The sequence below is a fragment of the Dipodomys spectabilis genome, unplaced genomic scaffold (genome assembly GCF_019054845.1).
Source record: "Dipodomys spectabilis isolate Male_0828 unplaced genomic scaffold, ASM1905484v1 ptg000107l, whole genome shotgun sequence".
Classification (NCBI taxonomy): Eukaryota; Metazoa; Chordata; class Mammalia; order Rodentia; family Heteromyidae; genus Dipodomys; species Dipodomys spectabilis.
In genome coordinates, this window is record NW_024870784.1 from 3,910,429 (window position 1) to 3,937,549 (window position 27,121).

General features: G+C 54.2%; 1 protein-coding gene across 1 annotated transcript in view; it reads left to right on the forward strand.

Moving 5' to 3' along the window:
* The window catches only part of Sim2 (SIM bHLH transcription factor 2), a 40,317-nt gene extending 13,196 nt beyond the window's left edge, over positions 1 to 27,121 (forward strand). The window contains exons 4-11 of the mRNA XM_042687374.1: positions 6,373 to 6,481; positions 9,830 to 9,915; positions 11,236 to 11,435; positions 15,049 to 15,155; positions 19,912 to 20,059; positions 21,291 to 21,459; positions 22,711 to 23,119; positions 25,654 to 27,121. Coding sequence (XP_042543308.1) covers positions 6,373 to 6,481; positions 9,830 to 9,915; positions 11,236 to 11,435; positions 15,049 to 15,155; positions 19,912 to 20,059; positions 21,291 to 21,459; positions 22,711 to 23,119; positions 25,654 to 26,087 — 1,662 coding nt within the window. The 3' untranslated portion in view covers positions 26,088 to 27,121. The remainder of the gene's footprint in view (positions 1 to 6,372; positions 6,482 to 9,829; positions 9,916 to 11,235; positions 11,436 to 15,048; positions 15,156 to 19,911; positions 20,060 to 21,290; positions 21,460 to 22,710; positions 23,120 to 25,653) is intronic.

Consider the following 27,121-nt stretch of genomic DNA (forward strand, 5'->3'; position numbering starts at 1 on the left):
GCTGACACCCGAAAGATGATTTACTTTAAAAAATTATAATTTACAAGAGCGTCACAAACATTTCACTTGTTTCCCAGATGACTAGTCAAAAATCTTTTTAAGATAAATAAAGCCACTGTTGTTGAACATCAATGTTAGATCTCCAGCAGTCAGATGGAAAGGATCCGTCTCTGTCTGACAAGGCAGATTCTTGATATCCTGGAACCATGATTTAAATAATAAACGAATTCCTGTTATATCCTCCTTTCATGATCATGGTAAGGAGAAGATCAAGGAAACTGTTTTATGTGTTTTATACCCGATAGTGAGCTACATAGCAGGCAGAGAGGCCACAGTTTGAGGAGAACACAGTTGCTTGCAGAGTTCTCTCCGGGCGTGGGTGAGGCTGGCCCTGTCCCATGCCCGGCCCTGTCCCATGCCCGGCCCTGTCCCATGCCCGGCCCTGTCCCATGCCCGGCCCTGTCCTGAGGTTGTCTCAGCCAGGTGGCTGGTCACCGCCCGTCGTCTCTGCCATTTCTCTCTGTTAATGTGGGCTATGGCAGGGACCGAGTCTGAACGCGGTCATTAAGAACCTCCACCTTATAGGCGAGGTGGCAGATCCCTGCTTCTCATTAACTCCCCAGAAGGAAAACGAGGCAGCCTGGCGAATAAAGATCACATTTCCTTTCGATTGCACACAGAAATCAAACTTGTTATCACCAGCAGGAGCCATGCACTGCCATTTTCCAGAAAGTTCTGCAGATAGGATTATTTTGTTTTTGTCTCTGTGTCCCCAGAAGAAGTGTTCCTTTAAAAAAGAAAGTCAGACTGGTTACACAGAGTAACTGATTTCTTCTGGATTTTTCCGTGGGCCTCTGTAAGAATCCTGAACGGCTGAGGTACGTTCCTTAGGCGTGGTTGGCAGTGTCCAGCAGTGAACTGTTTAAATAAGCAGCGACTGGCTCTCCATGCCCTATGCTTCCTGTCCACGACCGAGCCCGCAGAAGCTAATCTAGACAGAATCACCATGTGCATTTTTCCTGTCTCCTTGACTTAAATTGTGAAATAAAGTATTGAATCAGATGCCAAATACCCAACTGTTCTTTTTTAAAAACATGTTTTATACCTTTCAGATTCGTTTAATTATTAGCAAACATTCAGACAGAACACATCACATCTGAAAAACTTTTTTAAAAAAAATAGGTTTTATTTTTAAACAAAATCAACAGAGATCAAAGTGTTGAAGACTAGGGGGTTGTAGCAGACTGTTAGCCTCGTGTAAAGTTGGTTTATTCCCCCCTGAAAGGAGAAAAATGTTGTGTTAATAAAAATGTGCCTGAAAATAATAAGTAAGTAAATAAATAGGATGTGCACAGTATGTAGAGTAACCCTGTGAGTAGGTATGAAAGGGTAAATAGGATTTCAGGAATAGCGTGTGTTTTACATGATGCATCTCTGGGTTCTAAGATTTTCTACTCGCTCTCAATCACGTGACCTCTGAAGCCGGGCTCCAGGTTCGTGTGGAGTCAAGTTCAGCTCTGCACCACAGTCTCGAGGAACAGAAATTCACCAGCAAGGGGGAGTTGTTCCATTTTATTCTGCTTCTGTTCTGAACCCTCTAAGTAGCTCTCTGAATGATCTCTTTGAGGGCATAAAATAACCCTGTGCGCATTACAGCCCATCTCCACGAAAGCCTCCTGTTGAAGTTTTGTTTTTTTTTGGCAAGTATTGGAATAAGAAATCTCTACCACTTTTCAGGGGCAGAGTTTGTTTTGTTCTGTGTGTGCGTGTGTGCGTGCACACACTCACATACATGCACACGCACACGCACGCCAGTACTAGGGTTTAAACTCAAAAACTAGACCCTGTCATTTAGCTTTTAAGCTCAAAGCTGGCACTCTACCACTCAATCCATACCTCCACTTTTGGCTTTTTGGTGATTAATTGGACATAGGAGTCTGTGGAAGCCAGTAATCTTAGCCACTCAGGAGGCCGAGATCTGGGGATCACAATTTATAGCCAGCCCAGGCTGTGAGACTCTTCTCTATAGTTAACCACCAAAAATCACATGGAGCTATGGCTCAGGAACCCTGGCCTTGAGCAAAAAAGCTCAGGGACGGTGCCCGGATCCTGAGTTCAAGGTCCAAAACTGGCACATGCACACACACGCACACACACACACACACACATATGCACGTGCACACATGTCTCACAGATTTCCTGCCCAGGCGGGCTTAGAACTACAATCCTTAACAGCCACTTGAGTAGCTAGGATTACAGGTATGAGCCACTGGTGCCCCCACAAGTTCATTTAGCTTTAAACTAGTAAGAAGATAATTATGGCTGCCCAAACTGGCTGCTCAATAAACGGACAGAGACAACCACAAAATGAAAGTTACCCCCAGCCCGGATGCTGAGTATTGGGAAATAACCTGTGGCCTGAAAATTCTAACTAGTGTTTGTGCAAAGGTACAAAACAGGTAGACATTTAAATATAAGGTAGTGTCGGGGGAAAGTAATCTACGAATATTAATTAGATAATTTAGTTTATTTTGGAGTGAATGCAACTACTTATATTTGGCAGGCATCTTAATGGTTCAAATTCCTTTCCTGCCCTCCTTCCTTCCTTCCTTCCTTCCTTCCTTCCTTCCTTCCTTCCTTCCTTCCTTCCTTCTTTCTTTCCTTCCTTCCCCCCCCCCCCCACTTTTTTTTTTTTTTTTGTATGTGTGTCAGTACTGGGGCTTGAACTTGGGACCTGGGTACTGTCCCTGAGCAGTTTTGCTTAAGGCTAGTACTCTCCCACTTGAGCCACAGTTTCACTTCCGGCTTTTTGTGATCAATTAGAGATGACAGTCTCGTGGACTTTTCCTGCCCGGGCTGGCTTTGAACTGTGATTCTCAGATCTCAGCCTCCTGACCAGCTAGGATTACAGGCTTTGAGCCACTGGTACCTGGCACTAATATACATTTTTAAAGACCATACAGATATGTATAAAATAGCTGTTTATGAGACGAATAAAGGTAAATGTGATCGTTGAGATGGATGCCAGAAATACAGCCATAAAAATAGCAGTAGTGTTGTTTCCCTTGCACTTTGGAAATCAAGCAAAAGGAAAGCGTTTTAGGGCATATTATGTTTGTTGACATAACTGGAACCCTGAAACCCAAACCATCCTATTCTAAAATGCTTAATTTGCCACACTCAACCCTTCCCCCACCCCAACAGAGTCATGGGCTCGGTCCAAAGGCCCCATGACTCGGTCTTTCTGTAGTTACGAGATACAGCTCTCTTGGCAGAAGCAAAGCTATTCAGCACAACATAAAAAAGCTCTTAGCAGAAAGGTCATTCATTTTGTAGTTAGCACAGTTTTACAAATACTAAATATCACAGTGAAGTTTTGTTTTAATAAGGCTGATGGATGAGACCTAGGGAGTTCCATAGCAGCAGCCATACATGGACACGCGTCTGCACATGTGCACAACGCAACACACAGGCATACGTGTGTATGTTTTTCTAGTTGGCTGGTAGTCCTCTTTCTCCCACCATTCAGAAGCACACGGAAGTATGTACATACAGGAAATCTGGTGTCAAGCGTAATTTGAGTGAAGGTGAGCACTTTCATCCTGTGTTCTGTGCACACATTCCTGTTGCCTGCTGCTAGGCGTCCCGGACAGCGTTAGCCTGGTTGTTGGTAAAAGATGCAAGAGCTCAGAAAATCAAGCCTTTCATCCCCTCTCGTCCCTGCTCTCCCATCCTCCAGCCTGTGAGGAAATCAGATTAAAATGTGAAGCTGCTTTCCAGTCGGCAGAGATGAGACTTGCTCGAGCCCACCCCCTACAGAGACATCTCATGTGCTGCTTTTTTCTGGAAAGGAACATCAAGCAAACCAGAAGACTCATTTCCCCCAAAACATGGGGGGGGGGGGGGGCGTGATAGACCCAGAGGAAGATTTTCTATTTTGGTTTTTGGGTTTTTTTTTCCATTTTTAAAACAAACCATTGAAATAGAGGAGGGAGAGAGGAAGGTAGAAGAGGAGGAAGATCAATAAGAAGAAGGGAGGAGGGGGACAAGGGGAGGAAAAGAGGGAAGGGTAGAGAAAGGAAGGAAGGGAAGGAAGGAAAGAGGGAAGGAAGGAGAGAGAAGAGGGAGGGCAGAGGGAGAGAAAGCCAGCTCCTTTACTGACGAGCTTCCAATCTCCCACTTTGCAGAACTTCACAGTGCCTACACTCCAGCCGCCCTCGGGAGAAGGGGCACGGACCTGTCTCACACGATGCTCATGTGTTTAATTTTTTTTTTTTTTTGGTTGGTCGTGGGGCTTGAACTCTGGGCCTGGGCGCTGTCCCTGTGCTCTTCAGCTCAAGGCGAGCGCTCTACTGCTTGAGCCACAGCACCACTTCCAGTTTTCTAGTGGTTTATTGGAGATAAGAGTCTCACGGATTTTCCTGCCCAGGCTGGCTTTGAACCGTGATCCTCAGAGCTCAGCCTCCTGAGTAGCTAGGATTATAGGTGTGAGCTGCCGGTACCCGACACTTATTTGTTTACATTTTAAAGGCTTATCAAGAACGAGTTGACGCTGAAGAAGGCGGAACTGGCCCTGAGAGGCTGGCTGGAGCAGAAGGATGAAGCGGGAGGCAGATGTGATCTATTCTGAACAAAATGTGACTGGCACATCTGGGCAACTTGGCAAATGAGGGTGGGAGGAGTGGGAGACATGGCTCTGCAGTGCGGGCGGAGGTGGGGGCTGGAGCGAAGGCCACGGGCGAGTCTCTCCCTCCGTGGGCAGGGCTGAGGACAGCTTCAGACCCAGCCCCGGGCACCTGATAGCCCGTACTGCCTTGTGTGCTTCAAGTCTCTTTCCACACTGGGTTTAGGATTTGTTGTTTTGTTTGTTTGTTTTTGGTCGGTCGTGGAGCTTGAATTCTGGGCCTGGGCGCTGTCCCTCAGCTCTTCAGCTCAAGGCGAGCGCAAGCGCTCTACCACTTGAGCCACAGCGCCACTTTGGGTTTTCTGGTGGTTTATTGGAGATAAGAATCTCATGGATTTTCCTACCCGGGCTGGCTTTGAACCGCGATCCTCTGATCTCAGGCTCCTGAGTAGCTAGGATGACAGGCGTGAGCCACCAGCGCCTGGCTGGCTTTGGGGTTCATATTCACTCTGTTGGAATGAGCACTCCTGGAGCTCCCCTGAACACTGTCCTTGTCCGTTACCCCAGCCTTACTGATTGTAGCTCTCAAATGAGGGCTCACCACCCGCCATTGCATAGGAGCCTGGTCTAGTGGTGGTATTGGTAGTGGTTGCTAGAACATTCTATGTCACTGCCCATCATGAGGTGGGTAAGGGGCCTGGATCATCAGAAATCAGCCAGCATGTCCGTCCTCCCTCTCACACTATGTTTGAGAGAACCCCAGGAAGTGTCTGCAGGTCACGAATAAGACAGTGAGGGAGTCTGGTCAAGTGCCCGTGCCGCTTCCCGCAGATCGAGCCGCATCCTCTCTGATCTTGAGGCCCCCATGGCGCCCCCAGCGGCCAGGTAGTGTCCACACACGCAGATAGCCACCTCAGGAAGCCATGATGGTGTCACAAGGCTGGCCGGGAGGGTCCCAAGCCCTCCCAGGGGTCCATGCCGAGACCCCGGGCCGGCAGCCACCGTGAGCACAGGCATGCTGGACCGGGAAGGCCAAAGGCACATCTGTGTCCTGATGCGAGAGGCCCAGCTGCGGGCTGACAGAGAGAGCCCCGTGTCGCAGGGGGAGTCCTTGTCCAGAGAAGCCCGGCGCCTGTGGGTCAGGGCTCGGGCTCTGAGTGACAAGGCCTTGAAGAGAGAGCAGTAGGGTCCTGGTGACCCAGCTCCCCGGAGCAGTCCCCTCCCACAGCGCGTGGTGAGGGTGGGTACTGGACAGGTCAGGCATGATCCCTCCCTCCCTGCCTGGGCTTGAACTCAGGACCTCGGTGCTGTCCCTTAGCTTTTTTCCCTCAAGGCTGGTGCTCTGCCACTTGCGTGACCGCTCCACTTCTGACTTTTTGCTGGTTAATTAGAGACAAGAGTCTCAAGGACTTCCTTACCCAGGTTGGCTTCGCACCTTGATTCTCAGATCTCAGCCTCCTGAGTAGCTAGGGTTACAGGCGGGAGCCACCAGCACCCGTCTTTGAGTCTCTCGGAAGTTGTCTTCTGTCTGAAGGACACAGCCCAGGCCCTGAGGTGGGACCCCCATCTCCAAGGCCCACCCTCGGCCCCTCCTCTGCTAAAGACCGTCTCGGTGCTGAGTCCCATGGTGTCTGTGGTTCAGAGTTCTATGTCTGGCAAAGCTGTGACCTGCGGTGGTTTGACCCCTCCCCGTGCCCGCCCCAGACGGATGGCACTGATGACTCTCTGGCCCTCTCCTCCCTCGGCAGGTGGAGCTCACTGGCAACAGCATCTATGAGTACATCCATCCTTCAGACCACGACGAGATGACGGCGGTCCTCACCGCCCACCCGCCCCTCCACCACCACCTGCTCCCAGGTACCGCCCAGGCCCGAGGCCGCAGACCCACCGCAAGGCCGCGTTCTCCACGGTCACCCCGGGGCCTGGCTGCCCGCGCCTGCCCAGGAGCTCAGCATGCCTGGGGGAAACCGGCAGCACCCCCGCCAAGGGGGATTTGTGTCTCCCCCTCCCTCTCCCCTCCCTCCCTTTCTTCCTTCTTCCCTTCTTTTCCCTTCGCTTCTTCCTAATGCCCTTCTTTACTCCCTTCCTTCCTTCTTCTTTCCTAATTCCTTCCTTCTTTCCTTCTGCCTCTCTCCTTTCCTTCCTTTTCTCCTATTTTTCTCCCTCTTTTTCTTTCATTCCATCCCACCACCCTCTCCCTTTGTCTCTGTTTCTGTGTCTGTCTCTGTCTCCGTCTCTCTGTCTCTGTTTCTCTGTCTCTCTCTGTCTCTCTGTCTCTCTGTCTCTGTCTCCCTCTCTCCCTCTCCCCCTCTCTCTCTGTCTCTCACCCAGACCTTGTGCATGCCAGACTAGCACTCTACTTCAGGCTTCATGCCCAGATCATGCCTTTGTTTTCAGCCAATGATATTGAACCATCTGCACCAGTGACCGTGGAGACCAAAGCGTCCTCCCCTCACGTGCTCTTTTCTATGTAGGGCTTTCAAGGTGGAGTCAGGAGTTCAGACCGGGCCTGCTCCCCCTGAGGACAGATCATGAGGAGGGGAAAGGGCCGGGAAAGGTCGTGGGGAAAATGACACCTAGATTGCCTCTAGATAAAGTTTAGCCTCGCTTTGCTGGTGACTGTAGACTATAAACCGTGGCTCCTGTGGCTTTGCTAACTGCAGACATCACAGAGAGATTGCTTGATGACATTACTATTGTTACAGATATTTAACCATATGCTTGGTGCTCTGGCTACTTCAAAAGCTTGAGAGTTATACCTGCTCCTGATTCTTGTTATGTAATACAACAGCAAAGCAACACATTTGTGTTGAAATATATTGGTAACTATTTTCTATTGATTCCTTTTGTAATCTTATAAATTTCATGCATTTAGAAAGCAGTGTATGTGTGTGTGTGTGCGCGCACACACACACACACACACACATTTGGTCAGTCTTGGGCTTAAACTCGGGGCCTGGGCACTGTCCCTGAACTTTTGTGCTCAAGGTTAGTGCCCTACCACTTGAGCCACAGCTTCACTTCCAGCCTTTTGTGGTGAATTGGAGACACGAGTCTCACAGTCTCCGGAGGACCTAAGATTACAGGCGTGAGCCACGAGCACCCAGCAGGATCTAGGTTTTGTGCCATGACATAAATCAGTTCAAAAAAGCCCTGGACGTCACACAAATGAATCCTTAAATTACCATCTGCATGAGTGGTAGGGAGTTTCACGATGTATTCCAGCGGCCCTGCCCTTTTAACTCAGTCCAACAGCCCGAGAGCCCACCAGGCAGGCACGCCAGCTAATGGCCCTCATGTGTGCCTGGGCTGTGGAACACAACTTGGCCGAAGTTGCTAGTGGAACAAGATGCAAAAGAGGAGACATCAGGAGTCATGTGAAGAGGATGCTTCTCTCCTGAGCAGGTTGTCCTAAGCCTACAGAAGGCACTCGCTTCTCAGACCCCTGACAGATGCAGCCCTGTGCCCCCTAAGTTCTAGCTCCAGAAGTAATCATGAGGCTGGTCTTTTCCAAGGAGAGAGAGCCTCCTGAGACCAGATTTGGGCTGTTCTGTGATTTCTTATGTCCTTGGGAATGGCTTTTCTCCCTGGTGCCCTTTCCTTTCAAACATCATAGTCTCCAAACTTGTTTACAGAATGAATGCAGATGAATCTCAGAGCCCCGGGGAGACCTTTCCACCCCCTGTTCTGTGGGGTTCAAGTCTTAGTCACAGCATTAGAACAGAAGGAGAAGCGCCGAGGTCTGGGAGCATTGACTCATTTCAATGCCAGCCAAGGGAAGGATCAGAATTGGCAAGCCTTTAATTTCCTCTCTAACTAACTTGAAATTCGCAGAGCTCGTTTCCTGAGTCTAAAGTGAACGTCATTAAATGATAAATGTGTGAGACAGAGGCTCTCCCTCCACATTTCCAGGCGACACCTTTGAGACCTGAGCTTCTACATGTTCCTTGCCTGGTTCAGGCAAGCAGCCATGTTGGAAGGAAGCCTTATGCCTGGAGCTCCCGACCGTGGGAGGCATGGCGGGTAAAAGCTGGTGGTCTCCGTAAGCGAGGCAGGGAAAGGGGCCTCTGAGGCAGCTCCCCTCCTCGGCAGTGCCCTGACAGAGGGTGGAAGAGCTTGTTTCATCCTTAGTGATGCTCTCATGTATTAGCCTCCACCAAGCGCTGTTCACAAAGCATGCAGTCCTCGGGGTTCTGCTGTCCCTGCGTTTCCTTAGAGGACTCATTCTGCATTTGCAGCCATGCCCCCCAGAGATGGGGCGGGCTGTGCAGGAAAGGAATCGGAGCTTTGCCAAAGCCATGAGGCCAGGGCTGGGAATGGAAGCCAGAGCTTTGCTGGGAGTAAGCCACAGTTCAGCCGGCAGGAGGCTCGCGTGGCCGCAGGACGCTCGTGTGGCCGCAGGGATGCTTTTGCCTGGGCAAGGGCTGATGGGGACTGCTGCCCTGAAGGAGTCTGAACGCTTTCCTGTTGGCTCAGACATCAGCCCCAGTGCTAGCTCAGGTTCTGGTACCACCAAGTGGCTCTGAGGCCTCAAGAGGGGGAAGCATGGCAGGTAGAGCTCTACCATCTTCCTTCCTTCCTTCCCTCCCTCCCTCCCTCCTTCCTTCCTTCCTTCCTTCCTTCCTTCCTTCCTTCCTTCCTTCCCTCCCTCCTTCCATCCCTCCCTTCCTCCTTCCCTCCTTCCTTCCCTCCTTCTTTTCTTCCTTCCCAGCTTCTTTCCTCTTCTTCCCTCCCTCTCTCCCTCCTTCCGTCCCTCCCTCCCTTTCTTTCTTTCCTTTGTGTTGTGGTACTAGAGCTTGAACTCTGGGCCTGAATGCTGTCCCTTAGCCTTTTCACTCAAGGTTGGCACCTTACCATTTGAACCATAGCTCCATTTTGTGTTTTGTTGTGGGGTAGTTTGGTGGTTAACTGGAGATAAGAGTCTCATGGACGTTTCTGGCAGTGTGGGCTGATCCTCAGATCTCAGCCTCCTGAGTCGCTAGGATTATAGAACTGAGCCCCGGTGGCCTGCTCCAGGCTGACCCTTTCTAGGCTCTAGTTCCGTCTTTGTCTGGAGGCCATACCAGTCAGGCATGGCTGCTGTCCATCACAGGCTCAGAGCCTGAGTCTGCTGGACCTGCCCTGAGAAGCCCTGCGTGGTGTTCGGTGGGAGCAGAGGGGGAGGCTAGCGGGTCGGTGGCCGGTCTAACGTGTGCCTGCTTTCAGAGTATGAACTAGAGAGGTCCTTCTTTCTTCGCATGAAGTGCGTCTTGGCGAAAAGAAATGCAGGCCTGACGTGCAGCGGGTACAAGGTGCGTGGACTCCCTGGCTGGGGGTGTGTGTGACTGGAGGGGCCTCAGGTCAGTGGGAGGTAGCAGAGAGGTCAGGCGCAGGGAGCTGAGGGGCTGAGGGGGCGCAGACCTCCCAGCCTGGCCCGCGCTCCTTCCCGTCAGCCTGCTCCTTCCCGTCAGCCTGCTCCTTCCCGTCAGCCTGCTGCGGCCATGCCCTGGGTGATTGGAGCAGCGAGGAGCAGGGCCCACCCCTGGGGGCTGGCCCAGCTGCCTCCGCCCAGAAGCCACTGCTGTGGCCCACGGCAGAGCCACCTCCTCCTTTTGTCCCAGTGACCAGGAGGAATAAAGATGCCGTGAAAGGGAGCACCTTGATGCCTTTGGCCTCTTTCTGGAATGTTCCTCCCAGCCTAGGGGCCCCTTTGCCCCAGCTTCTTCTCGGCTTTTATTTCAACCCCATAATGTACGTAGTATATGTGACATGCAGTGACTGCATTTTTTTTGTCAGTCGTGGGGCTTGAACTCTGGGCCTGGGCGCTGTCCCCAAGCTCTTCAGTTCAAGGCGAGCGCTCTACCACTTGAGCCACAGCGCCACTTCCGGTTTTCTATTGGTTTATTGGAGATAAGAATCTCACAGACTCTCCTGGCTGGCTTTGAACCTCGATCCTCAGATCTCAGCCTCCTGCATAGCTAGGATTATAGGCATGAGCCACTGGCACATTTTTAAAAAGAATAGGAAAGTTGGGGCATCGCTGTTCACCACCAGCATTAGAGGGCCACGATCTTTCTGACTTCCACTGATGTAAACGCTTCCAGTCTCTCGCTTCTGTGGAGCAGGTGTTTCTGGGGCCCCGGAGCCACACTCCCAGCCCAGGCACAGAGTATCCGATGGAGCTGGAACGTTGTACATGTACATTCTCCTTCCACCACCGCCCCCCCCCCCCCTGCTTCTGAGTTTTTGTTTTGTTTCTGTGCTGCTGCTGGGGCTTGAACTCAAGACCCAGGGCACTCTTGCTTGGCTTTTTCACTCAAAGATGGTCCTCTACCACTTGAGCCACAGTTCCACTTCTGGCTTCTTGGTGGTTTAGTAGAGAGAAGAGTCTCACAGACTTCCCTGCCTGGGTTGGCTTTGAAAGGTGATCCTCAGATCTCAGCCTCCCGAGCAGCTGGGATTCCAGGTGTGAGCCACAGGCTCCAGTGGCTTGTTTGGCTTGTATGGCTCGGTCAGAGCTGGGCTGGGGGATCAGCACCCCAGCACCGTGGAAGTCCGGGGGGTGGAAGGGGGGGACCTGGGGAGGAGCCGAGTGCTGGGCCCCGATGACATCCCTCCCGCCCCTCCCCCAGGTCATCCACTGCAGCGGCTACCTGAAGATCAGGCAGTACATGCTGGACATGGCCTTGTACGACTCCTGCTACCAGATTGTGGGGCTGGTGGCCGTGGGCCAGTCGCTGCCGCCCAGCGCCATCACCGAGATCAAGCTGTACAGCAACATGTTCATGTTCAGAGCCAGCCTCGACCTGAAGCTCATCTTCCTGGATTCAAGGTGAGTCCCCAGCCTGCGGCCACCCCTGCTTCATGTGCTGAAGACGCCCGTGGCGGGCGCTGGCCCCGAGGGCAGCGTGTGCGCGTGGAGCCACGCCAGCACGGAGGGCCGGCCGGAGACCTGCGAGAGAACCCGAGTCCAGCCACTCGGAGCCTGCTCTCAGTGAACAAACGCATCGCGGCCGAGTCGCCTCCCTGGGGTCGCCGTGCAAATATGTGGCAGAGCACAAGTTTTCTTTCTTTTCCTTCGCACTTTTTCTTTTTCCTTTCCTTCCTTTTCTCTTTCTTCCTTCTTTTCCCTCCCTCCCTCCCTTCCTTCTTCCCTCCCTCCCTCCCTCCCTCCTTTCCTCCCTCCCTCTCTCCTTCCTTCCTTCCTTCCTTCCTTCCCCCCCTCCCCCACCCTTTCTTTTTGTGCCAGTACTTGGGCTTGAACTCAAAGCCTGAGCATTCTCCCTTAGCCTCTTCACTCAAGGCTGACACTTGAGTGAAAATCAGAGGTAGGACTCTCATGGTCTTTCCTGGCTGGCTGGTTTCAAACCCTGGTCCTCTCCGCCTCCTGAGTAACTGGGATTACAGGCCGGAGCCAGCAGCCCTGGCTAGTTGAGTTTATTGTGTTTACCCTCAGGAGGGAGGGAGGCGAGCAGACTGGGTCAGCACTGCTTAATGAGTGCAAGAGAAGGAAACTTCCTAGTGCTTCTGGCCCTGCAGTCTTTTGTGCTGAGTATTGGGACACTTCTAGCAACATCTGTTGGCCAGTCTTACAGGAGGGACTGAGGAGGGTGGCCAGATGTGTGCCAGGGAGCCCTGCACTGCCACCACAGGCTTTGTCCTGCTGCTGCTCCGTGGTCTTTGCCGCGGGGGTGTGGGAGGGGGCTGGTCAGGCCCTGGGAGGTCAGCAGGGCCAGGCCAGTGCAGAGAGGTCGCTGTCTGTGTCCACATATCAAAAGCCACCATGGAGGTGGGGCCAGAGGTCCAGAGCCCCAAGTCCCAGGAGTGAGGAGAGGGGCTTTAGAGGCGGACACTGTGCCCCCAGCATGTTCCAGATCGGCTGCACTCCCATAACCTGACCTGGGGGCCTCGGGGCGTTCCCTGGGAAGCTGTAGCTGGTGTCATTGCGAGTATGAGTAAGCCCGCGATTGGGGGTTTGGAAGACCAGGCAGGGCTGGGGCTTGGGGTCTTCAGACTCCAGAGAGCATCCTGCCAAGCACTTTCCTGACCTGTAATTGTGTCCTTTGATGAGAAAGTGAATGGCTACGCTTCTGATGTGGGTAGGCATCAGAGCACCACAGAAGGACATGTCACCAAACACGACTCGGCAGCTGTCAGTGGGTTATGACCCCACACCAGGCAGAGCGCAAGTGAGAGGCCATGAGAGGCCGCGGGTTCCCATCCCGGTGAGGCGGTTTCCTCGCTCAATCCCAGCTCACATTTCCTATCCGGGAGGCCAGGGCCCTGGTCCCCATCTCCTCCCCACCCCCCAGCTGCCCCCCAGAGCTGACTTTTCCTTAGTCCTCACCTCCTTTGGAGTCTCTTGTCCCTCTCCATCTGTCCAGAATGCCCATCACCAAGACAGTTAAAGCCGCTTCTCCTGTCCCGAGCCTGAGCCTGGGAAAGGAAGCCTTTGCCATATGCACGGAGCACACACCAGGGCCAGGGCCAGGGCCGGTGGGTGGGGCGAGGGGCAGTGGGCGGGGCCAGGGCCTGTGGGCGGGGCGTTCAGAGGGTTAAAGTGTGACATGAATGAGGAAGAAGAGGGGTCATGCCTCAGAAAAGCCAGCAAAGCTTCCGCTTTCCAGAGCTTGTGGCACTTGCGGTTGTCATTCCAGGATCTGGGCTCTCCCATAATCCCCCTGACACGAGGGTTAAGCCTGTCCACTCCCCCCCCCAGTTCTCATCAGGAGAGACCAGCCAGCTGGAGAGGCCAGAGGCCAACTGAGCTGATGAGCAGTGTCCAGTGTAAGTCGGTGCCAGTGGCTCACGCCTGTAATCCTAGCCACTCTGGAGGCTGAGATCTGAGCATTGTGGTTCAAAGCCAGCCTGGGGAAAAAAAGTCTGTGAGATTTATCTCCAGTTAATGAGCAAAAAATTGGACATAGAGGTATGGCGCAAGTGGTAGAGTGCCAGCCTTGAACAAAAAGCTACTTGAAAGCCTGAGGCCCTGGGTTCAAGCCCCTGTACTGGTACAGAAATGCACCAACAGCACTGGTTAGAGTAGGGATGGAAACATCCATACGTACACTAGCCAGCAGGTAGCAACAAACCCAGGTGCCTATCAAGAGGTGAGTGAACAAACAGCACACGAGAGGGGGATAGAAGATTATTCAGCCGTGAAAAGAATGACATCTGACACGTTACAAACGAGAACGGACCGGAGGCGAGGTCAGGGAAGAAGAGCCTCTGCTGGGCAGACCAGCCCACCGCGCGGCAGCCCCGCTCCAAATCCACCAGGCACCGGCTCCCAGACTGCCTGGTGGGAGGAGCAAAGGGGACATCGGGGCAGCACAAAGCCACGAGCCCAGGGCTAAGAGGCAAACAACCATTTTCTGGGTCTTGCTGCTCGTTCTTCTGAGTGGCCTTCACTTTCTCTTTGTCAGGTAAAATCTTTGCTACTGTATTAGAACAGTGCTGCCGTTCCCACCTTTATTGCTAGGCTCTGGAGAAGAAGAATCTTCCACAGCGGGCATCAGAAGATAGGTCCCAGAGGCCTTGTGCTGTGTCCTTCTCCTTCGAGGACGCATCTAGAGTAGACAGATGGGACAGAAGTTGAACGGAGGAGCTCCAGGCACTGGTGGCTCATGCCTAGAACCCTAGCAGTTCAGGAGGCTGAGATCAGAGGATCATGGTTTGAAGCCAGCAAAGTCCCCAAGACTCTTATTTCCAGTTAGCCTCTAAGAAGCCAGAAGTGGAACTGTAGCTCGAGTGGTAGAATGTCATCTTTGAGTGAATGAGCTGAGGGGACAGGTCCTGAGTTCAAGCCCCAATACCAGCGGAGGAATAAAAAGGGGGGGGTGGACTGGCTAGAGGAGACCAGGGACGTGGGGGGAGGGCTAAGGAGCCAGGGGCTCCCGGGGAGGCATTGCTCGGCGTGTGATGGCAGTGTTGGCATCACCAAAGTGGTCAGGGTGCTGGTCGCACAATCACAAGAATGTCGTTCGGACTACTGACCTTTACAGCTAAAATAGTAAGTTTTAGCAGAGTAAAAAACCAAGGCTCACGTAGGACTGTTGCTGCGGCGCTCCTGTAAGTTCTTGCTCACGGTGACAGCTCTGCCCAGTGTGGAATCAGAGTTCGAGCCTAAGGGAGCGCAGAGAAGCTGACCCCGGAGAAAGGCCACCCGCTCCTGCCATCCCACACAGGCTTCCAGCCAGCGCGGTGGCGAATTCCCACACACGCAGCGCTCCATCCTGCCCGGGGCCAGAGTTCAAAGACTTGCTTCTTACTAAAAAAAAAAAAAAGACCATGTCTCAGTTTCCAAAATCAACAGCTCCCGCCCCCCCCCCCCCCCGCCAGCCATGAGTCTTTTAGCACTTGATTAGTTGGCAAAACCAATATTAGTTTAAATGAAAGACAGATCTACCCAGTGGCGTGACTCTCGGAGCCGCCTCCTCCCGCAGGGTGACGGAGCTGACGGGCTACGAGCCGCAGGACCTCATCGAGAAGACGCTGTACCACCACGTGCACGGCTGCGACACCTTCCACCTCCGCTACGCACACCACCTCCGTGAGTAGCAGCTTCCGGGCCGGGGGAAGCGGGAGGCAGTGGGGGACCAGGAGCAGACACAGCCCTTGCTTGGTGCCATCATTGTGCCAGATGTATGTATGAATCGGACAGACCAGTGTGACCTTCTCTACCTCTGGAGCAGCAGCCTGTGGGCAGCTGCTCAGTAGAACTGGCAGGGATGGTTGCTGTGGCATTGGTCCAGTTGTAGACCGAGGATCGGGAGCACTGGCTGTTCTAGAAAAGCTGGTCGTCCTTTGCAATAGCATCACAGTTGATCAGACACTCGTGGAATCCTTCCTAGATTACCAACCCGGGAGGACGGCTCTCGCGCTCAGCATCTTGGTTTTACCCCCGAGGGTGACGAGGTGCAGAGGGTAGAGCCGCGTGCCCAAGGTCGCCAGCCTGGAGGTGGCAGAGCGGAGCCGCTGAGCTCCGCCCTGCTGGGCGTTCAGGGGAGGCCGCATGGCTCCCCAAAAAAAGATGTAGCTCTCCACACACAGTGTTGGATTTGCCAGTGCTGTCTGGAAACATCCCGTACTGCCTTCGGTCAGCGTCTCAGGTGATCGTGGGCCTAGTTGTTGTCCTGGCTTTTGTGTGGACCCCAGACCCCAGAACATGGTATTACCCCCTAAGTCACCATGGGCAGAGCCCCACAACAACCAGGACTTGGGGTGAATGGACATCTGGCCCCTAGACACAGAGAGTTCATTTTTTTCTTCAGATGGCCAGATCATGGCCTCCTACACCCATGCGGTGATTGCCAAGAGCGGGCTTGCTCCGGGAAGCGGCGTCCGCGGGGCTGGAGGCCATTCACCCTGTTAGGGGACCTGGAAACCCTCTTTAGCAGCAGGAAGAGGGTGTCACGTAGACAGTTGGGTATTTGGAAGACCTGAGTGGGTGGTGTTGAGGGGAGAGGGGACAAAGGAGGTGCTCTGCAGCCCGAGGGGACTTATGTAGAAAGTGACTGCAGCTGGCACTGCGGCTCACTCAGGCTGAGCCTGAGGATCAAGGTTCGAAGCCAGTCTGGCATCAGAAGGTGTGTGACACTCTTCAATTAACCACCAAGAGAGGGGAAGTGGAGCTGTGGTACAAGCAGTACAGTGCCAACCTTGAGCAGAAAAAGCTCAGGGACAACTCCTGGGCCTGAGATCAAGCCTAGGCCTGGTGCGTGCGCATGCGTGTACACACACACACACACACACACACACACACACACACACACACACACACACACGACTGAAATAGGGGGAGTGGAGTAGGACCTGAGCCAGGGATGAGGGGGGGCCCCCCCCAAGTTCACTTCCAAGGAGTGTGTGGAGCTCCTGCGGCCTTCTCGGGCCAAGCCCACTCTGGTGATGCCCAGCCCGCAGCAGCCGGCATCGGGAGGGAGCAGGTGCAGGTGGCTACAAGTCCACGGCTAGCGGTCGGTGCAGCGGGCAGCTCTGCCCAGCCTCTCCTCCTCCCCTCCCCGCCTCTACCCTGCCTCTGCCCCGCCTCTGCCCGATTCTGACGCTGAGCCCAAGGTCCAGGTGCGGCAGGGCTGCCTCCGGAGGCCGGTCTCCTTGTTGGGGACAGCGGCCTCTCTTCACTGTGTCTGGTCCTCATCTCCCCTTCTTTGTCTTCTTTTTTTGTTGGTGTTTGTGGGGCTTGAACTCAGGGCAGAGTGGGCCCTGTCTCTGAGTCTTTTGCTCAAGGCTAGCACGCTACCACTTTGAGCCAGTTTTTGAGTAATTAATTAGAGATAAGAGTCTCACAGGGACTTTTCTACCCAGGCTGGCTTCACACTGAGATCCTCAGCTCTCAGTCTCCTGAGTAGCTAGGATACAGGCGTGAGCCACTGGTGCCCGTCCCTGACCTCCTCTTCTTATAGAGAAGGTGACTCATATCACCTAAGCACCTCTGGAAGGCCCTGTCTCCTGCAGTGGCCTCCTGAGGGAGGAGGGAGGACCTGAAGGAATGAATTGGTCAGTAGGGTGGACTTTGACTCCTGTGTCCTCTCTCTTTTATGTTCTGATGGGAGAGGCTAGCTTGAGGAGACAGGTGGCAAGTCTGAGAAGTTGTGTGTGCACTGTTTTGTGTGTGTGTGCGTGTGCATGCGTGTGTGTGTGTGTGTGTGTGTGTGTGTGTGTATCCCTCCTGAGGCTTGAACTCACTTCCAGCTTTTTTTTTTGTTTGTTTTTGTCGGTCGTGGGGCTTGAACTCTGGGCCTGGGCGCTGTCCCTCAGCTCTTCAGCTCAAGGCGAGCGCTCTACCACTTGAGCTACAGCGCCACTTCCGGTTTTCTGGTGGTTTATTGGAGATAGGAGTCTCATGGTCTCTCCTGCCCGGGCTGGCTTTGAACCGCGATCCTCAGATCTCAGCTTCCTGAGTAGCTAGGATTACAGGCGTGAGCCACCAGCGCCCGGCACTTCCAGCTTTTTGATGATTAATTGGAGATTAGATGTACTTACATTCCTTTTGTTGTTGGTGGTGGTGGTCGTGGAGCTTGAACTCAGGGCCTGGGCTGTCTCTGAACTTTTTCACTCAAGGCTAGCTAGCGTTCTACACTTATGCCACAGCACCTTTCTGGCTTTTCGGTGGTGAATTTGAGATAAGAGTCTCAGGGACTTTTCCTGCCCTGGCAGGCTTTGAACTGTGATCCTCAGAGCTCAGCCTCCGAAGGAGCTAAGATGACAGGGTGAGCCAGCAGCGCCCAGCAGAACTTTCTCCTTAACCAGCTAGTCTGTGCCTCACGGGTCCCTGCAGTGCACATCGGCGCGTGGCTCGCGTGAGTTGTTCCTTGCGGTGAGAGCTGGGTCCATGGCCGGGACCAACCGACCTTACCTAGAATTTCTGTACCAAAGTGACCTTGGAAAACCAGGCTGGCTGGGCACCGATGGCTCACACACACCTATGTTCCCAACTACGATGAAGGCTGAACGCTGAGGACTATGGTTCAAAGCCAACCCAGGGAGGAAAGTCTGTGAGACTCTTTAGTTAACCAGCAAAAAGCCAGAAGTAGAGCGGTGCTCAAGTGTGAGCCTTGAGTGGAAAAGCGCAGGGTCAGTGACGGCAGCGCCTAGGCCTTGAGTTCAAGCCCCGGGACAAGCAAAAAAAAAAGGCCAGCCAGAATGTCTGGCTTTCATCTAAAGCACAAACCACCCCAAACCCAGAACCCTCGTAGGCCATGGTGCTTGACATACAAGGCAGATAGGAACGTGGTGCAGGGCCTCTGCTTGTGGGACGGCTCAGGGGACACCTGGCCCCGTTATGGCTCTCTAGCCTGGGATCACTTGGGGCAGTTAATAAAGGGTGATAGGAGGAAGGACCTCATGACTCAGCGAGGGGGAGGGGCAGTCTGCAGCGCAAACAGACCACAGGCTGAGGCCAGGCAAAGACACTGCAGTCTTGCTTTGCATTCAGAAGGGGGATGGTGGGTGAGACTTCCCGGCTTGGCAGTAGGGAAGGGAGCTACAAATTATGGAGTACGATGCAGCCACTAAAATGATGGCCAATTGGAATTTATAACATTATGGGAAATGCCTATGATACGATGTGAAGAAAAGACAAAAGGCCTAAATAGAGAAGAACCCTAATTGTGAAAAAATGAGCACACCATAAACACACGCACGTATGTGCACACGCGTGTGTACACACACACGCAGACATGCTTCCATCTCCACGCACGGATCTCAGTGCTGGGTGTGTGGCTCCACGGTAGAACACTTGCCTAGCAACTGTGTGAGGCACTGAGTTCAAACCCCAGAATGTAGGAGAGGAGACCCAGCCCTGAGCGCTTCACTCAGCTTTGTCCTACCCCAGGCCCCCTGCCTGCCATCCTGACACCTGTGAGGGGTCATGGCTCTGGGCATGCTGGGGCTTTGGGGATGCTGCTCAGTAGCCCCAGGTTTGTCCTGTGCATAGACCATGAGCTCCTGCCCCAGGTTTCACCAACTGTGTCCTGGAGCCATGCTGTAAAAGAGCTGCAAAGGAAGTGGCCAGAGGCCAGGGGGGATGGGGAAGAAAAGAATCCAACTCTCCATTGACGTTTTATTTTGTTTCTCTCTCCCTTCCCCTCTCCCCCGCTTTCCCTTCTCCGAGATCAGGACTCAAACTCGGTATCTGATGCTTTTGTTCATTTGCTGGTGCTCCACCACCTAAGCCATGCTTCCAACTCTATTTTTTTTCCGTGGGTCTTGATCTCTGGGCTTGTCCCTGAGCTCTTCAGCTCAAGGCGAGCGCTCTACCACATGAACCATAGCACCACTTCGGTTTTCTGGTAGGTCATTGGAGAGAAGAGTCTCACAGACTTTCCTGCCCGGGGTTGGCTTTGAACCATGATCCTCAGATCTCAGCCTCCTGAGTAGCTAGGATGACAGGTGGGAGCCACCAGCGCCCGGTCTAGGTTCCTCACTCTTAGCATTTTGGATACTAGAAAGCAAATCAGAGTTCTTAATGTGAGAGGTTGTTCCACGGATGAATGTGTGTGTGTGTGTGTGTGAGAGAGAGAGAGGTTGTTCCACGGATGAATGTGTGTGTGTGTGTGTGTGTGTGAGAGAGAGAGAGGTTGTTCCACGGATGAATGTGTGTGTGTGTGTGTGTGAGAGAGAGGTTGTTCCACGGATGAATGTGTGTGTGTGTGTGTGTGTGTGAGAGAGAGGTTGTTCCACGGATGAATGTGTGTGTGTGTGTGACAGAGCGAGAGTGCGAGTGCGTGTAGGCTTCCCTCCTCTGTCGGCCTTCCCAGGGCCTCACCTGTGTCACCTTGTGTTTGCAGTGCTGGTGAAGGGCCAGGTCACCACCAAGTACTACCGGCTGCTGTCCAAGCTGGGCGGCTGGGTGTGGGTGCAGAGCTACGCCACGGTGGTGCACAACAGCCGCTCGTCCCGCCCCCACTGCATCGTGAGTGTCAATTATGTCCTCACGTAAGTCAGCCCTATTTGTTTCTCTCCTGCTCTCTCCTCCGTCTGTCCCTCATCCCATCGCCTGAGCAGCACCATGTCCCCATCTCGCTCCCTCGCTCGCTCGCTCGCTCTCTCTCTTTCTGAAACTGTTCATTTGTCTCCTTGTTTGGTTTTGTTGGAACAACCCAGCAGCTGGGGAAGGTCCTATTGTTGATGTGCAGTGACAACGGCTAGAGTACTGGGCAGGGCGGGGACGGGACAGAGCTGAGCCTGGCGTGGCTCACGTCCCAGCGCAGAGCCCAGGCCAGGGCATGGAGGGCACAGCCCTGTCTCCACAGGGATAAAACCTGGGCTCTCATGGCCACAAGCCCGTGGGTCACCTTGAACACCGCCTACCATTTCCCCCCATCTTCCTGTATCACTTGATGCAAATGACAGCAAGTATGTGACTCTCTAAATCCCACTCCTGGGATTTTCAAGTCCATTTTCTTTCTTTTTAAAACAAGCCCTTGTCGTATAGCCCGGGGTGGCCTTGAGCTTGTCATCCTCCTCTCTGAGCATCCTGAGTGCCAGTATTTCAGGCATCCACTGCTGTACCAGGCTCAGGTGCAGATTCTTCGAAGGCCACCAGAAACAACAGGACTGAGACTTTCCCAAGAATGTATATTCCATTTCCATACACATTAACTCCCGCAGGAAACCACCCCGCCCCCTGGCTGTGGCCAGTGAGGATTTGGGCTCTGGGTTCTTTTGATCGCTACAAGTTTTGGAAGTTATTTTGGTAAAATCTTTCCAGGAGAAGACTAGCTCCTTGATTACTTCTGGACAATTAGGCATCGTGGCCTTGTGGGTGATTCTCCTTCCATGAAGACTTTGCTGACTTGGCTTGTCCAGGCAGAGATGCTACCCAAAATGACCCTGGGGGGGGCAGGGAAGCTAGGCTGACCCCGGCAGCTGGCCGCACTCCATGCTCCGGGGGTGTTGTGCAGGGAACAGCGAGGCTCCGCATACACAAACTGCCCGAGGGGCGCTCAGTGGATGGCGTTTCCGCTCTTTTGGCTGGTCAGCCTTGCCAGGCTGTCTGGGAGGCGCCATGGGGCTGGATGAGGTGGCACAAAGCCGTGCCCACCTCCTGCTGTCCCCACCAGACTGCGCCCACCTGGGGGTGTGCGTGGGCTGGGCCTAGGCTGCAGCCAGGAAAGCCAGGCTTCGGGAACCCTTGCCCGCCCCGACTCCCGCTCTCGCTTTCTAGGGATGTTGAATACAAGGAACTTCACCTGTCGCTGGACCAGGTGTCCACTTCGAAGCCCCAGGACTCATGGCGGACTGCCTTGCCTACCTCACAAGAAGCCAGGAAATTAGCGAAACCCAAAAGTACAAAGATGAAGACAAAGCTGAGAACAAACCCTTACCCCCCACAGGTAACAAGCCTGCCCTGCAGCCGGGAGGGGGGTGGCATCTGTTCCTGGGGAACCCCAGGACACCTGGCCCCATTAGGAATGGTGACTCTGATACTCAGCAGGGGTGTCCTGGCTATGAAAATAATAGCAAATAAATGAATCAATAAGAAAAATATTGGGCACTGGTGATTTACACATATCTTAGCTACTCAGGAGGCTGAGACCTAGAGGATGGAGGTGTGAGGCAGCCTGGGCAGAAAAACACATGACTCCTATTAACCAGCAAAAAAGCTAGGCTAGTGGTATGGCTCAAGTGGTAGAGCACCAACTATTAGCCAAGCAAGAACACGGTCATGAGTTCAATCCCTGATAATTGTGTATGTGTGTGTGCATGTACACAAATAAGAAAAAAGTATATAAATGTATATAAATAAATATATATGTATATATATTCTTTTTTCCTCCCTCCCTCCATCCCTCCCTCCCTCTCTTCCTTCCCTCCTTTCTTCCTTCTGGGCTGACAATGTGGTTTAGTGGTAGAGTGCTTGCCTAGCATGCATGAAGCCCTTGGTTCAATTCCTCAACACCACATAAACAGAAAAGGCCGGAAGTAGCACTGTGGCTCAAGTGATAGAGTGCTAGCCTTGAGCAAAATTAGCTCAGGGACAGAGCCCAGCCCTGAGTTAAAGCCCCAGAACTGGCAAGAAAAAAGAAAAAAAGCTTCCTTCTTTCCTTCTTTCCTTCCTTCCTTCCTTTCTCCTTTCCTTCCTTCCTTTCCTCCTTTCCTTCTTTTCTTCCTTTAAAATGAAAACACAGCCAGTCACCAGTGGCTCCTGCCTATAATCCTAGCTACTCAGAGGCTGCGATCTGAGGATTATAGTTAAAAGCCAGCCCGGGCAGGAAAGTCTATAAGACTTTCTCGTCTCTAATTAACCACTAATAAGCCGAAGGTGGAGTTGTGGATCACAAGTGGTAGAGTTCCAGCCTTGAGCAAAAAACCTAAGGGATTGTGCGGAGGCTCTGAGTTCAAACCCCAGAATTGGCTCAAAGAAAAGATGAAAACTGTCCTTAAAAAAATGCTGTTTTAGTAAGTGGCTGCGGGATCCGCGGGGTCCTTGACCGCGGGGTGTGCGGTTGGCTCAGGGGGACGAGCTTTGCCCCCCGCGCCGGCACAGGTGCAGCCCAGCCAGGGCGGGGCCCGGCCTGTTGAGATGGCCTTGCGCGGCCCATGGTCACTCACCCCGCGCCCGCATTGTCTCCCTTGCCACACAGCAGTACGGCTCGTTCCAAATGGACAAACTGGAATGCGGCCAGCTGGGAGACTGGAGGGCAAGCCCCCCTGCCCACGCCGGGGCCCCCCCAGAACAGCAGCCCTATTCAGAAGGCGGGGATCTCCTGTACGCGCCGTCCTACAGCCTGCCCTTCTCCTACCATTACGGACCCTTCTCTCTGGACTCGCACGTCTTCAGCAGCAAAAAGCCGGTGCTGCCAGCCAAGTTCGGGCAGCCCCAGGGATCCCCGTGCGACGTGGCCCGCTTCCTCCTCAGCACGCTGCCCGCCGGTGGCGAGTGCCAGTGGCACTATGCCAACCCCCTAGTGCCTAGCAGCCCGTCCCCGGCTAAACACCTGCCCGAGCCTCCCGTGAACGCAACCCGGCACAGCCTCGTGCCCAGCTATGAAGGTGAGTCCTGTTGCCACCTCCCACCCCCCTCGGGGAGCAGGAGGGGGGCCGGGCCCTCAGGACAGGGCTGGGGCTGCTGGGAAAGGATCCTCACACGCTGGGCAAATTCCCTGCTTCTGAGCTTTCCTCGCATCCTTCACGAGAGGGAGGACTGGGTGGCCGGCCACGTGTGTCTCAGACAAGGGAGGAGGAGAACCCGAGTATCCATCCTTCTTGGACCCCGACCCCATCCGATCTCCAGAAAGGAAACAGTGGCTGTCACAACCAGCCCTGCCCTCCGAATCCCGGCCACCCAGTTACGTGTCTTTTACTCTGTCCCAAAGTGAAGATAAGAGGCCACCGCTTTGGGTGGGCGCTCGAGGCTCACGCCTTTAACTCTGGCTACTCAGGTGCCTTGGATCTGCGGATCACCGTGTAATGCCAGCTGGCAGAAACATTCCGGAGACTCTTATCTCTAGTTAACCAAAATGCCTGAAGTGGAGGTTTGACTCAAGTTATAGAGCACCAGTCTTGAGTGAAAAAGCTAAGAACCCAAGGCTCTGAGTTCAAACCCCAATACACACACATGCACACACACACACACACACACACTTATATTAATAACAACAGTACTAATGAGGATAATGATGATAATACAAAAATAAAAAGAGCCAGACAGCAAAGTCCATGAGTCTCTTATCTCCAGTTGACGACCAAAAACCTGGAAGTGGAACTCTGATCAAAGTGGTTGAGCTCTGGCCTTGAGCAAAAAGCAGCTTAGAGACAGTGCCCAGGCCCTGAATTCAAGCCCCAGAAAACCAGACTGGGAATTCATGGGCTCAGGGAGAGAAATGCCACTCACCAATGCATGACAAAAACCCAAGATAAACCAGGTGTTGATAGCTCACGCCTGTAATCATGGTACTCAGGAGGCTGAAATCTGAGGATCACTGCTCAAAGCCAGCCCAGTTAGAGAAGCCCTTGGGATTCTTAACTCCAATTAATCACCAGGAAAAAAAAACAAAAAAAAAAAACTGGAAGTGATGCTGTGGTTCAAAGATGGTAGAGCACTACCTTGAGCAAAAGAGCTCAGGGACAGGTCTGAAGTTCAAGCCCCACATCTGACAAAAGCAAAACCAAAAACCCAGGCATCGTTTCTCTCCATGTGTGGAAGGGAGTCCGAGCCGTGCAGTGTGGCCTCCCCTGGACTCAGTGTCACTGTGCGTGACGTCAGGCTGCCCTCTGCTGCCCAGGCCAGCCTCACTCTGCTGCCCACTGGCCCACTCCTGGCAGACGACAGGGGACAATTTTTAGCTGTAGTAATGTTTGCTTTGTCCAGACCTGCCCACGCTCGTACCGCAGACCACACCGAGCAATTGCTCTACAGGTGCCACTAACGTCAGGGTAAGGGTCCCGCCAGGACAGCGGGCCCCAGAGACGTCACACCAGAGCTCACTTAAGGGAGGACTAAGAAGAGAACTTCCTGGAGAGTTTGTCCTGTCTGTCATTCTCTGAAGTGTGTAGGGCTCAGCTTTCTAAGCGAATCCCGTGCATTGCTGTTCCACATTGTAACCAGTCTCCAGGGCTGGTCATCTCCAAATCTGACAAGACAGACAGTCATTGCTGAAGTCTAACCCTGGTGAGGGCATACTTTCCCAAACATTTGGCCAACACCACACCAGCTTGTCACCAACCCATACCAGGAGCCAGTGACATGGCCCCACAGAATCCCTGATACCCAGCAGGGGCGGGCTGCTGGCCCACAGAGAGGGGAGAGCACAGGCCAAGGGTCCTGACACAGTGTCTCAGTGTTTATTCCACGTGCATGCCAAGTGTCCCTAGTGGATGTATGTGTGCACATTTGCTCTCTGGTGCTAAGGACTGACCTCGGGGCCTGGACACTATGAGCTTTTTCCATTTAAGTCGGGCGCTCTACACTTGAGCCACAGCTCCACTTCCAGCTTTTTGGGGGTGCTTGGTTCAAGTTGAGAATCTCAGGAAGGTTGGAGGTGTGGCTCAGTTGGTGGAACGCTAGCCAAGGAGTGGAAAGCAGTGGGTACTGGGTTCAGATCTCACACACCAACCACTCATGGACGTTCCTGCCCAGGCTGGCTTTGAGCCGCCATCCTCAGATCTCATCCTCCGGAGTAGCTGGAATTACAGGCGTGAGCCTCCTGCACCGGGCTTCATCTATGGCCCCAGAGACATTTGTACCTGCCTCTTGCCACTGCGGCCAGAACAAGCCTGGGGAAGGGCAAAGGCGGTGGGTGGGCTGACCGCGGGGCAGGGCAGGGGGCGCGGGTGGGCTGATGGCGGGGCGCAGGGGGCGGAGGGGGACTGACCATGGGTGGGCTGACTGCGGGGGGAGGGGGGTCGTGGGTGGGCTGACTGCGGGGAGCAGTGGGCTCTGGGGCTGATGGTGGGACGCGGGGGGGGGGGGGGGGGTTGCAGGGGGGCTGATCTCGGGGCGCGGGTGGGCCGATCTCGGGGCACGGATGGGCTGATCGCGGGGTGCCGGGGCCCCCTTCCTCCCTAACGTGCCGCCTTCCCCGCAGCCCCCGCCGCGCGCAGGTTCGGCGAGGACGCCGCGCCGCCCAGCTTCCCGAGCTGCGGCCACTTCGGCCAGGAAGCGCCGGGCTCCTCCAAGGCCGGGCGCCAGGCGGCCCGGGACGCGGCTCCCCGGGACGGGGCTCGGCTGGCGCCGGCTCGCGCGGCGCCGGACTGCTGCGCGCCCGCGGCCCCGGCCCGCGCGCCCCCGGCCCCCGAGCCCGCGCAGCTGCCCTTCGTGCTGCTCAACTACCACCGCGTGCTGGCGCGGCGCGGGCCGCTGGGGGGCGCGGCGCCCTCCGCCCCGGGCCTCGCCTGCGGCCCCGAGCCCGCGCCTGGCGCGCTGCGGCCCGGGCACCCGGACCCGGCCGCCGCCTCGCCACCCGGTGCCCCGCGGCCGCACTACCTGGGCGCCTCCGTCATCATCACCAACGGCAGGTGACCCGCCCGGCCACCAGCAGCAGCAGGTGACCCATCACCAACGGCAGGTGACCCATCACCAACAGGAGGTGACCTGTCCGGCCATCACCACCAAACCTGCCCGTCCAGCAGCAGCAGGTGACCTGCCTGACCATCACCACCGAGTCACGACCAAACCTGCCTGTCCATCATCACCAACGGCAGGTGACCTGTCAATATCACCACCGAGTCGCCACCAAACCTGTCCGCCATTGTCACGAATGGCAGGTGACCTGCCCAACCATCACCACTGAATCACCACCAAACCTACCCAGCCATCATCACCAGCAGTAGGTGGCCCACCCTGCCATCACCACTAAACCTATCTAGCCATCATCACCAATGGCACGTGACCCATTCAGCCATCACCACAAATGCAGGTGACCTTCCTAGCCATCACCAATGCAGGTGACGTGCCAGGCCACCACCACCAAACCTGCCCAGCCATCGTCACCAAATCTGCTGGGCCATCACTGCCAAACCTGCCTGGCCATCGCCAAACTGGCCGAGCCATCATCATCAATGCAAGTGAGCCGCCCGCTGGGTGCAGGGCAGAGCGCAGGGAGAAGCCATAGGCCAGCCTTCCCTCCCTCGTTTCCATCTCACCAGGTCCAGTGGGTGGAGAGGGGCAAGCTGTGTATGCATGAGATGAATTAATTTATACAGAGACAACTATTTTAATAGAACTCTACAGCTTTTTAGAACCTAAGAGGTCATCCATGCTGCCCGTGGAGAGGATGGAGGCTGGGGAGAGGTTAACCACCCAACCTGGTTTCCCAGAGGATTCAGCTCAATACCCTCCTGTCCAAGCAGCAACCTCAGGTGACCCTGTCTCTGGGGGACACTGTTGCCCTCAGTCTGGAATCACAGTTAAGGCATCTTGCCTTGTCCTAATGCCAAGTAACGGGATTAGACTAGGCAGCTCTGCAAATACACACCACTTCAGGAAACTGCAGGCCGGAAGGCCCCTTCCCTTGTTTTTGTGCTAGCCCTGGGGCTTGAACTCTGGGCTTAGGC